Source organism: Porites lutea, chromosome 6 (genome assembly GCF_958299795.1).
Source record: "Porites lutea chromosome 6, jaPorLute2.1, whole genome shotgun sequence".
NCBI lineage: Eukaryota > Metazoa > Cnidaria > Anthozoa > Scleractinia > Poritidae > Porites > Porites lutea.
This window is the reverse complement of record NC_133206.1, coordinates 25,146,159-25,159,568: the sequence shown is the minus strand read 5'-3', so window position 1 is coordinate 25,159,568 and position 13,410 is coordinate 25,146,159. Positions and strand designations below refer to the sequence as shown.

Below are 13,410 nucleotides of genomic sequence, written 5' to 3'. Positions count from 1 at the left end.
TGTTTGAACTCCATGGATCAAGTGGACTACAGAGAGGAGTACGACTATGTAAGCGCCATTGTGTACGACTGTGTACCCGTTGCTCTATCACCTAGTGAAATTGAAGAAGCTTTCTATGATGACAAAGAATTGACCCTGGTGAAAAAATGTATGAGGACAGGGAACTGGGCCCAGTGTACGCTTCCCTCTTATGCACAGGTCAAGGACAAATTACACGTCTACAGTGAGATTTTGCTTCATGGCACAAGGATTGTGATTCCCAGGCTCCTGCATGACAGGGTGGTGCAGCTAGGGCCGAAGGGCCATCGAAGAGTTTGTCATGGCTGCTAGGTCACTTCTGGATTTCACCCCCAGAGAAAATGTCCCGCATCTTTCCTCCAATTGCTCCTTGGCTGGACTGTTGACCAGACCTGCTGGGACCTCTACCCACATGAGTGTCCTGGTGGTGATTGATTAATTACTATAGCCGATTCTTAGAGGTTGCAACTATGAAGTCTACAACAAGTGCCAAAGCCGTTGAAGCACTTGCACCCATGTTTGCCACATTCAGTTTTCCATTGTCTTTAAGGACAGATTATGGCCCCTAATTCGTATCAGAAGAGTTTGAGGCATTTTTTCATTTGAATGGTATTGAGCACCGGAGAACGATGCCATTGTGGCCTTAAGCCAATGGAGAGGCAGAAAAGTAAAATCGTTCGTTAATTTAATTCCTACAAATTGCACATTTAGAGGGAAGCAACTTGAGAACTGAGTTGCTTGTATAGCTGATGGCGTACAGATCCATTCCGCTAATGATGAAGGGAACTACAAACTGTTATAAAAGGTTTGCCTGTGAAGTAAGATCCAAACTCCCAGAGCTTAAGAGAGAGGCAGTTGGGACACCAGGCGAAGAAGAGTGATAGCGGGATTGGTCAAGTAATTTAAAGGGCAAAGCTTATGCAGACCTCAAGGGGGGTGCTACACCCAAGAGCATATGTGTTGGTGACACAATGATGTATCCAGTGGTAACAGAGACCAAGTGGTAGAGGCAGGTTCCATGTTACTGGCATATTAACCAGGGCCAAACAAAATTTCAGAAGTGACAGACATATCCAGGCCATGTGGAATCCCTGGGACGTCTGAAGTGTCTGAAGACTCCCAACTGCAACCTGGGCATTTCCCCAAAAAGGAAGAGACCAAAGCGGAAAGGCCTATTCAGAGGTCATCCGGGACTGTAAGACTGCCTGTGCATTATAAGGCCATATAAAGCCTTTGTTCTAAAGCCTTTTGTGTGTCTAGCTAAATTCAAATGCTTTGATTTGTTGAACATTTGGGGCATTGCAGCCTTTAAAAACACTACCTTATTGCTATTGCCAAAGGAGGGAATGTAGTTTATAGGATGCTCGGGTACAAATGAATGTACGTGATGTAATACTCGGGACCTGCAGAATTTACATATATATATATAGCATGTGTGTAATTTATTCTGTCAGTTTTTTTGGTTTAGTGTGAGAGTGAAACTGTGTTTTAACCTAACCACGGAGTACTACACTTCTCACAGCTGGGTTTGGCCAATGAAAGAGTCCAAGCTGACTTAGTTTAACTCTTACCAGATGAGGAGGGCCAGTTGTCCGAAGATTCAAAGACAATTGTTCTTAGCACGGCATCTCGCCCTGGATCACGAGGGAGGAAAATCCCTGTAAAACTTTTGAAGATAAAGAAACAATCGCAGCCACAGGTACGAGAATAAAAACTAGAAGCTTTGTTGTGAAAGGGCTCCTTTTATTAATAGATGAGCAACCTAAACATGCCAGTCTATCCTAAGGTTATTTCTAAAGTACTTTTATCCAACCATAAACAAAATTTCACTTTGGTTTGCAACCAGTTTCCTCATGAGTTGTAGTGTACAAATTTTGCTAAAGTTATCTGAGGAAACTCGACAGAACAATTATTCTAGGTTAATGAACCTTCCTCAGAGTAATTTTTCAAAATGATTCGAAAGTGCAATTGAACTTGAACAGCTACAGTTTTTCGAGGGTTCTTATTGATCGTCTGTTTTTATTGGTGGTGTGGGAGGTAGTTTCGTACTGGAAAAATTAGCATGAGTGTTATTGTCTATTAAAAAATTTGCTTGCAGCTGTGCTTATTTTACATTTTTGTGATTATAAAACATTGCTCTTCAGAACTTGACCACCTCAGTGACTAGACTGCGTCTTCAGATACTGAGATTGCTGGGCAGTTTAGGAGGTCAAACAAACATGATGCTTCTTGGAAGCGGTGAAATTGATCCTTCTAGAGCTGTAGCTTGGGACACTCAAAAACGTCTTCCATTTGCTGTCCCTTTTCAAGACATGAAGCCCAACATTTATTTAGGTACGATTAAAAACATAATTATGTCATTAATAATTAACTTGTTGGACAGATTGATTATCCAAATACTGTATTTCCCTTCAAATTCCTTTGTTAGTAAAGCAGCTTTCTGTTTACATAAACTAAAACAATAAGCACCCACTCTAGGCATGTGAAAAAAAGAATTCCTCTTCAATCATCACAATTTATCTTAATATTAAATGGTAGATTGGCCTGCTTGCTTCATCTGTTCATACTTTATATATATTATTATTATCATGTGTTTGTGTGTGTGTTTTAATCAGCAGATGTATTTTATTTGCTTATTGCATTTAATAAGGTATTAGGTCTGCTATTTTTGCTTATTTTCCCTCAATTTGTTATTCTCATCTGTAATCTTGTTGAATTGTGGGGAAATAAATACTACCACTAACACTGCTACTAACAGTAAGCCATGACTAGAAATACTACCGTAAAATACAATCTAAGGTATCACTTTGGCATACTCCTTTCAAGGCCAGTGTTAAATTCATTAAGAACGTCTATTGTATTGATCAATGTTAATTGTTCAAATTCTTGAAACTCTTAATAAGCCTCAGATTTACGTAATATTGACCCTAACAGATCAATTCCTACCTCGTTTGGTGGAACTTTCTACAACATCTGGCGATAGGCAAACAAAGGTTAGTATTTATTCAGGGACCATTTTATCCAGTAGCTATTTCAGTACATGTTAAATTTTTTGGTTAACTTCATGTCACAGTTGGACAAACCCTGTGCAAAATTGGTACAGCCCTTTCACTCTGAGAGTTAGTTTAGTTTATGTGGTTTTTAATGACCAGCCCACTAGAGTTACTAGTAGCACTTCAACTCTTATTGACTAAGTGATTACCAACAATAGTAGTCTGATTAAGAGTTCACGTCCAGTTGAACTTGAAATTTCAGATTATATGCTGACTCATTCGTCTATTCACATAAGAAACAAACCTGTTCGTACCTACCGAAACTTAAATCTAGCTGACTTTCAAAGGGATGTGGCCAGCGCCCCATGGTCTGTATGCACGGTATTCGTTGACCCGGATGACCGTTACTGGTCATGGATGTATACAGCTATTTCGAGAAAGGTTGTCGGAAAAAGTGTCCACGCGACAATCCCGAAAGGTAATATGGGATATGATAAATACACTGTTCCTGACTTTGTAGCTGTCGAACCTACTTTTGTTGCTTTCCTTTAGCACTCGCAAACATAAGTCCATGGCCTCTCGTGCCGTTCTATCCTGACTTTCTTTGAAGAACAGTGACCTCAAAATCACCCATGATACCTTTCGGGATTGTCGCGTGCACTTTTTCCGACAACCTTTCTCGAAATAGCTGTATGTTCAACGACATATGCTAAGAACAGACCCCATAGCTCTGAAGGAGTAATTGAAACCTCAGATCACGTATTGACTGCTTTTCTACTTCTCCATTTGTGAAAAGCTGCGGACGATCTTCCTATCTCTGCTGACAGTCATACAAATTGGCCCATCCTTATCAACCGTGTTACGCCCATAAATGTATCACATACTGACATTAAGAGAAGCCTTACTAGGCTGAAGTCAAAAGGAGCTTGTGGTCAAGATTTGGTTTCACCTAAACTTCTTAAACTTGCTGGCGAGACGATAACTCCATCAAATATCCCTTTACTCAAAGCTGCTTGTAATTGAGTCCCAGCTTCTTGTAAGACTGCTAACGTTTCTGCCCTGGTTAAGAAGAAGGACAATGAAACATGAACAGAACTATCGACAGATTCCCCAACTTTGCATTTCTGGCAAAAAACACATGGAAACTGCTGTTTCTTGTACTATTATATTTCACATATCTGCTCACAATCTTGTCAACCCCATCAGCTTATAAAAAAAGGCCACTCCACTGAGGTTTTGCTCGTCAAGATGAATGAAGACCAGAGGCGTGCACTTGATAAGAACTTGACAGTTAGGATTGTGTTTATTCACTTTCGACAAGAATTTGACTCTATTTCTCATGATTTTCTCCTTGATAAACTGCAGACAATATTGGTGTTTTATCCCCTTTCTGGTTAGATTTGGCATGCCACGGGGATCTGTTTTGGGTCCTACTTTGTTACCGCTCTCTTGTAACGACCTTCCTGATATTGCTAATGGTAGTGCTAATGGTAGTAATTCACATGTATGCTGATGACACTTTCATATATGTGGCAGCACCTTATACGGACACAGTTGCTCTTCACCTGAATGACATCCAGATCCTTCTAATGCTGCTGTAACCATCTCATACCCAACCCCGGAAAACTGAGTATATGATTTTAAAGCGTGGTCGATTCACTGGGCTACTGTAGGCAGTTAAAATAGGTGATAATTTTGAGTCTAAACTTTGGAATGCCATAACTTTTATGTGGTTATTTATCATTATGTGGTGTGGTTTCTTCATTATGTGCTGTGGTTACTTCATTATGTGGTGTGGTTAGTTTGTTATATTTTGAGGTTTGTTCATTACGTCTTGTAATGCAGTCCTGAAATGTTGCGTTTTTACCATGATGCGGCGTAAAAACTTCGTTTTGTGATGTGGTTTTATCATGGTGTGTAGAGGATATTGAGCTATGTTTTGTGTTTTTGTCACGAAAGTGGTTATGCTTTTATGTGGTCTGGTATCTTTGTTACCGTAAAATTCCGAAAACAAGCCCCGCCATGTATAAGTCCCTCCAAATATAAGCCCCCCAAAATCGTAAGGCAAAAACCCTCCGTTAAATCACCCCTCCGAATATAAGCCCCCGGGGTGCTTGTACTTGGAATTTGCCCTCGAATACAAAGTAACACAATGCAAAAATGGTATGTGGTTTGTCATTATGTGATGTGGTTTTTTCTTTATGTTTGCTTGACTTTACTTCCATTACAAAGCTCTAGTACCCAGGCTTTAGTTTAATTTCTGTTGTAAGTGTATTCCCATAGTTGTTAGTTGTGCAACCGGGCCCTGGTTACTTAACTCCTCCAAAAGTAAAACTCAGTCAGTCAGTCAGGAGCGTGGCCCCAATCTGTGGACAAGTAGGGTAAGGGTTTTGTAAGTGTAATTCGGGTTAGGGTTGCTGTGAAACTAAAAAGAGTATATCAAATGAATTTTATCATGGACAGCAAGACAAAATTAAAGTTTTTTAGGATTTTTCTTTTTCAGTTAGATAGTTTCAGAACTCAACAACAAACAAATTGGCCCAACTATTTAAGCAAATACAAGGAGGCAATTTCTGAGAGGGTGAGGGTTGCTTCCCAAGGTTTTTTTCCAGGGTGTTTGTGTAAGACTGGTGAGTTATTAATAGGGGAGCTCCACGCGCCCGCGTGCGGAGCCCCGTAGCTAAGAAAATTTGGTTATGATGTCAGCGTACGACAGAACGCTGAGCGCACAGACCCTGGAGGAGGGGAAAGGGAGTCAGAAGTCAGCCCGTTGGGGAAGGAGTATGTTAAGGCTGAGGTGAAATTTTGCGATTCAAGCACCCCGCTCGTTTTGGCGGTAAATTACATGGCCACCCAGACTTTTAGGGAGAAAAAAACAACTACAGAAACTTGTCCTTCTTTCCACTAAATATTAATGTCTACATTGACTTGGATAACAGGGAAAGAGCTAGAGCGAGAAATAAACAACAATGGGGACCAATTTCGTTGGAAGAAAAACATAAAATTTATATAGCGTCGGTGAGAAAATGAGGAGCTTTGAAAAAAACAGAGTGAACAGGAACACAAACATTTCCTCCATAAAACGTGTAAATAGGAAGTTAAAAGTAGTCTTACGTTTTAGTTGTGCAAAACAGCGACAGGGAAATGTGCAAAAAAGTGTGCTGCACGTGCAAAGTTGTTTTTTGCTAATTAGGTCTATTGCTGTTGTTTCTTAGGCCCGGTTCAAACGTCAAACTTTTCATGAGCCGAACTTAATACCTGTTTGGGTCGACCCAAATGATTAGGTTCGACGGTTGATTCAGACGTCGAACTTGATTCGTCGTACTTAATTTACGAGCTTTACAATAGCCAGCGGTCAGTCAGCGGTTAAATACCCAAACAAACATGGCGGAGGTTCCAGAAGGTTGTGATTTGCGAGGTGATTTGCGAAGAAGAGCTTTTATTTTTCGTGCCATCCGGGAGGGGAGGAAACGGAGAAAAATGCTACGAAGTTTCTTGCATGCTGTCATCACAAGAAGGCAATTTATGATGAATATATGTGTTATCGGTCTGCTGTTAAGTGTGTCACGAAAAAGTGCAACACCAGTCTACAATCGTTCGTGTAGGAGGCTCCCGAGAAATATGGGATGGTTTAACCTAGTTTGGAGCACGTATTCCGATGAAAGATTCAAGAAAACGTTTAGAATCTCACGTACAACATTCCAGTTTATACTGCAACGAATCAGACATGTTCTAGATAGAGATACTGTGACCGAAGAGCCGATATCCCCAGAATTCAGGTTGGCCATTGCTCTGTATCGTTTATCAAGGGGAGATTACTATTATACGATAGCGGAAATGACAGGACTGGGGGTGTCAACCGTGTGTACGATCGTCAATGAAGTCACACGCGCAATTGTGGACAACTTGTGGGACGAATGTGTTGGCCAGCAACTGCCAAAGAGTGAGGAACAATTTAAGGAGAAGATAGTTGATATGGAGGAACAGTGGCAATTTTGTTGTTGTTGGGCTGCAGTTGATGGATGCCATTTACCTATCAAATGCCCGCCTGGGAATTTTTCTTGTAAGGAATACCACAACTTCAAAAACTTCTATTCAATAATGTTAATGGCAATGGTGGACTCCAACTACAGATTTGTTTGGGGAACCTGTGGTTTTCCAGGCAATTCTCATGACGCTGTAATATTTCAATCAACAAGGCTGTACTCTGATATAAAAGAAGGCACCTTTATTCCTCAGATAAGTAAGGATGTCAATGGAGTACAAGTACCTCCAGTTGTACTTGGAGATTCTGCTTTTCCTTTATCTTCTTGGCTTATGAAGCCATACACAAATGCAGTCCCAACACCAAAACAGTACAACTTTAATTACAGACTGAGCCGGGCAAGGATGGTCACTGAAGGGGCCTTTGGGCAACTCAAAGGTAGATGGCGCATACTGCTGAGGAAATGTGAAAGTAGCGCAAGTGAACTGAAAATAGCAGCCCTTGCATGTTTAGTACTTCACAACATTTGTATTGATCTTGGAGATACATTGCCAAGAAAATTGGACTTGACAATTGACCCGGTCACCAATCAGAGACGCAGTAGGGCGAAGGTAAGGGAACTGCTTCAAATGAGGGAATGTGAGAAGATCAGAGACACTTGCTATCAAGGTTTACTTGTTCGAGATGCTCTTGCTGAGAAATTTTGGTTAGAGAAAGAAACTGGTATCATCAAGTAAACAGACCTAAACTGGGTTTTAAGTTTATTCATCTATCATACAATACTTCTACCAAAGTAGATGTAACAGTGATTACACTTCATGAAAGAAGTGTGTTGAGTTATGACATGTAGGAATCACAGAGGATGTAAGATGAGGCACAAGGATTGTCAAAAAAATTGTTTCATTATATGTAAGCTATTAATTTTGATAGGTAGGAAGACTTGTTATCATGTGAAATGATATGGATGAACAACTGGGTGGCAATCAAATTTCACTCCTAGCTGTCTAAACAATTGGTTGTAAGAAATAGTTCTTGATAACCCCTCCTGTATCACAACCTTCATTTTTACCTTCTCACTTTTAAAAGTGGGCAAAGAGAATTTGTAATCAGGGCCATGAATAGAAAAAGGTGAACCAAGGCACTAGCCTCGGTAGGAAGTTTAAATTTCTGTAGTTTTGTGTGGTTCCTGTTAGTTTAGGAGACTCTCTTTTATGAATAAAAAAATATATGAAAGTTGTTTTCCTGATATTGCATCTGAGAAAAATAATCACCATAATACAAATCACCAGACTTAGTCAAATGATTTTATTATGCAACTGAAGGTTATAACACAACAATACTACCAAACTTACAGTGATTACCAGCTGCAGGGAAACGTAAAGCTGTAAAAACTGACTTAACGTTTCCTTTCTTGGCCCTTGGACTACAAGACCCATCTATTTCTTAGTAATACTAATTTCAACTACGCAACTTGTTTGGTCACTTTTCATTTTAACAATAATAAACATTTACATGGTTCATTTTGAAGTTTTGGTTAAGCGTTTGAATCAAAAGAACCTTTATAAGCATAGAAATTCCGCTGCTGGAAGTCAGAATTCAGTACAACATAATTTTTGTCATTCCTTTCAGAAATCCTCTTAGTTTCTCTTAAAAGTCCTGATTACATTTCCCATGCAGATCAATCAGAATTCAGCTTTGTTTCTAAGTTTTAGCCTTACTTAAGTTGATGTTATAGACTACAATTACCTTGAGTGAGATATTACATAGAATGATAAAAGGGGCTTGCATTCCCTTCTCTCAAACTTATGGGAGAACCTCTTGGGTTACTTGAATCTGTGGACAAAGAGGGGGAAGGTGCCATGGGGGGTACCGATATTGGTTGAAATGACCTGTGGTTTCCCTCCCACAAGGTGTAATCAGACTGAGGAGCAAAATTTGAGGCAGGCATAGAAAGACCTTGGTTAATGCCACTTGAGGAAACATAACCCCCCTGATGATGACTAGCTAATCCATACTGTGTCTGTGGGTTAGGGTTGGAATGTGTTAAAAGCAATTGGAAAAGTTTGACCTCATGCTCTCTTGATTTCTCAATATCTGATTTTAAGAATTGGATGAGCTGTTTTGTGGGGTCATTTTCAATTGCACTCCTCATTAAGTGAATAGATTCAACCAATGGGTCTTGTTTTTTCAGTTTCTTGGTTGGAGCTGATTTCACAGGCACAAAGTGCTTACCAACAAAGTCTTGAGAAGCTTCACTATTGCCATCATCTGCTGTTGACTGAGTTACCTCCTCTCTTGATGCTGATGGCTCTACAGCCAGTTCTGGTCTGCAAGAGTCACGTGTTTTGATAACTTCAAACAACTGATTGAACCAGTTACTGTAACCCTTGTCATCTTGGAATCGTTTCACCCCAGTGGAAGTTTTGGTGGTCAAAGCTACACGCTTACATTCTGCAACAAGCTTTTTAAATTTTGATCTAAGTTGTGGTACAGTAAAGGAAACATTTTCATTCCTAGACTTGCATCTCTTCTTAAGTTCAGCAAGTACCTCGGCATAGATCTGTCCATTTTTCTGAGTTTTAACATTGGTGAATGTAAGTTTTTTCTTGAAATAATCACTACTTATTATGATATCTATAGTATCATCTAACAGGGACTGAGACCATTTTGCTTTTCTGCCTGCTTTCTTTGCCTTTTTGTCAGTTTTCTCAGAAACAGAGTCCTCCCCATCTCCATCCTCATCCCCATTTTCATCTTCTTCGCCATCACTCTCATAGGACATGTCTTCTGGCTCCAGATGAGCTGCACTATGTGATCAAGGAGCAAAAAATTATTATTAAACTATTAGCAATAGTAACTGTCATTATTGGCCTTATCAAACAGATAGGTCTTTCTCTCAATGATATAACAAACCTATGGCACATCATTTCTTCTAATTTATACTTATATTCATATCCATAAACAGTTTTTTTAGTGGGTGCCAATCTCTACAACATAATATTTAGATGCAAGATTTCAACAAAATAAAAACAATGATTAGTCATGATTTCAGTGATAAACAATCTTATTTATACATAGGTCCCCAAAGACAACACTATTAACAAGAAATAGTGTTTGTCATTGATCAATAATTAGTTATGCCAGGTCCCAGGGTGAGGGGGGTACTCCAAGAAAAATTGGGTGGGGGTGTGTAGCACGCTTCCCAAAACCCTTACCCTCATTATGACAAAAGTCTGCGATTTTCCCTACTCTATTTATGATCTGACAAAAAAAACTGGATCCCCAATTTATGACCATTGCCACTGGGACAGTTGAAGGGCTTTTGTTAATGGTCTTATCGATAGAGATGTAAAAGGAGCTTCTTCTAAAAGAAAATACCCAGTTCAAAATCGATACCCTATTTATGATCAAAACTGCTGAAAAACCATACCCTTTGGGGCCGCACATGCCTTTGTAGCCCATATAAGGGAGTTATCCCCCAGTTCCAGGTATATGACAGGCTATGTATCAACAGAATCACAGGGTAACGTCAGGGCTATGTTAATATCCGTTACCAGTCCACTCCAACCCCCTTTCCCCTCTTTTGGAATATCCTTCATTTTGCTTTTTATTTTAGCCTTCACTTTTTCAAAGTAATAAGTTAAATTGCATCGTACAAACATCAATTTAATCAAATCAATAAAATTTAATCAAATCAATAAACGGTCAAAAACACTACTCACCAACTCGTGGCCTCCTCACGTTTGTCTTCTCCGTTGTTGTCCATTTTCTCTCCTCGTCCACTACTTGTTTTCTCTCTTTGCCCACTGCTTCTTGTCTCTCCTAGTCCGCTTTTTGTTTTCATTCCTTGTCCGCTGTTTGCTTTCTCTTCTTGTCCGTTGTTTGTACTGGCTCCTTCTTCCTTCTCACAGGAGATGCAATATCCCACGGACTTTCCGGCTACCCAGCCAGGGGTTCCCTCGTCGTCTTTAAACACCGAGCAACGGTTACAAACAGAGTGACCACATTTTATGCAGGAATATTTTGTCGTGGCAAAACAGGAATAACACATGTCTTCGTCCGGCACGACCGTAAACTTTTTCCGCCAAGCCGCCATCTTTTTTCACCTCTGTTGCCTCTGATGCGCATGCTTCATGCGACAGAAGGGGGTTGTGGGATCAAAAAATGTATTATAATAATTTATGCATTAGGTTCGGTACATGAAAAATTCGACGTTTGAATCGGAGTCGCTCCATAGTCGAACTGACCGACTGGCCATGTCGAACTTAATTCTCGGGTCGACCCAAATAACATCTGTTGAACTTAATTTATTCAAACGTCGATCTCGTCATGTACTTAATTGGGGCTATTAGGTTCGGCTCATGAAAAGTTCGACGTTTGAACCGGGCCTTACCGTTCTTGTTGTTTTTACCTAGTCTTTAAGTTCTTTAGTATTACTCAATTTTATATTTTCTTTGAGGAAACTATAAATATTTAAGAGAGCTTCGCTTTAAGCCCTGGATAAATCTATATGTTGAATAACAACTTTTCTGCTGAGCAAGTTATCAGTTATTTTACTGTTAACCTTTGTTTCAAAACAAGGATTATTATTATTATCTAGCTGTTGCCTTATCACACGTTTGATTCACCGTAATTTGGTCGTGTTCTAAGCCTTCTTGTAACATGTTCTAGCTGAAAGTTCACGTGGTGTTTAGTTTGAATGTAACTGGGTTTTTTTGCAGATGGCATTATTCGTGCAGTCAATAGTGTAAGGTATCGCCTCCATGGTTAATTAGTAGCTAAGAAAGTCCTTGAGATATTAAATACTGTATTAACATGAATAAAAAGATTTTGTCTTATTTTGTCACAGAAAAAATTTTTTCGAGTAATAATATAGTACAACAGCGTTTAAGACGGAAAATATTCTTTCCAGAGGGTACCTAACCGAGTTGAAAAATTACAGAAATTCCTGAGGGGGCGGGGTATGACAAGCACCCCCTGGAATGGAAATTCCAGGGGGGGTGGGGGGTCTAAAGTACAAGTGCCCTCCGTGGGGGATATGGATATTTTCTGGAACTACACAATGTAACTATTCAACAACAGCAACAAATACAACGCTACTGAACACTTTGGATCATTAAGTCTGGTTCTCATATGCCACTAACTGTGACATCGCCCTGGCTCTTTACAAGTCTTTTCACCCGGAGTACCTGCGAAGTAGGACCCGAGTCAACTTTGCAGGCATTACCAGCAGGCCGTAGGAACAAACGAGTTTGACACTTCTGTGAAGTTAAGTGACAGAAGCAGCTCAAACCCCAGCACAGGTTCTTCATCCGTTCCGGTTACAAACTGCAACACATGGTCCAGTGTTATACTAATGGCGCCTCTTCTGCCACCTAAAGTAACATTGTAGTATTTTGGTGTCAAACAGCTTCGTAATTCATACAATTAACTATTGCAGTAAATGCAAACATATAAGAACCTAGATTTTTAGAAGTCAAGCTAAACAGGTTGTTATAATTATTTCAGGGTAGGTATTGACAGTTCAGCCTAAGTAGGTTTTTAACTTTTCTGCAGGGGAGAGTTAATTGTGTAAGACAAAAATCAACAGCAAGCTCTGGAGTGGCCCTTTATCTGCAACATAATTAATCACCATAATTATGCTTGTCAAGACTGTTTGCTTTAACGACATGTACACTTATCCTGCATTATTATTCTGTTCAAGTTTCAAACCCAACATAGCAATTGAGTCATCACAAAAGGAGAGCTCTGGAACTCTGAAGAGTGATAGTGTGCCAACTAGCTGTACTGATATTCAAAATGATGTACCTACATGTATTAACAGCAATGAATGTAATAATATAGCACAGCCTCAATAAACAAAATTTAGCACCCTATCATTATTCAATATCTAGAAAACAAAATGTTAACTTACATTTACACTTTCTAGTCCTAAAATTATATATATTAAATAACCAATTTTCTTTGCTGTGGTATCCCGCCCAGACAGATTGAACCAAGACACGCTTTTAATACCCGCCAACTAGCTCCTGCTTACAATCTACTGTGCATGCTCTAATGGCCAATACCGCGGTAATACACTACAATCCTTCCCCTCTTTGGAACAAAAGCTTATTTAAACTTATTTTTTGCGAAGTTGTAAAATCACTTAAAAACGTTCCTCAAGGTTTTTTTTTAAAGACTATCTTTAACCAATTCCAAACATGAGATATGGAAAATGGAAAAGTGCCCAACCACTTCAATGTTCTTTGCATACAAACTGAAAGATAAAAATCATTAATCTCTCAAAGTTGAAAAAAACGAGCGTCTTTATCAGTAATCTAATACATAACAAAGTCTTTAAGCCGGATTGGTGTAGCTTTGGCCCTTACGGGATATTGTACTAAACTTGGGCCAGGTTCTGAGATACATTCA

The 13,410-nt window shown here is 39.6% G+C and overlaps 1 protein-coding gene across 1 annotated transcript in view; it reads left to right on the top strand.

Annotated features, from left to right (window-relative positions):
• The window catches only part of LOC140940209 (DNA-dependent protein kinase catalytic subunit-like), a 296,315-nt gene that overhangs the window by 70,570 nt on the left and 212,335 nt on the right, over positions 1-13,410 (top strand). The window contains exons 27-29 of the mRNA XM_073389127.1: positions 1,593-1,717; positions 2,163-2,352; positions 2,953-3,011. Coding sequence (XP_073245228.1) covers positions 1,593-1,717; positions 2,163-2,352; positions 2,953-3,011 — 374 coding nt within the window. The remainder of the gene's footprint in view (positions 1-1,592; positions 1,718-2,162; positions 2,353-2,952; positions 3,012-13,410) is intronic.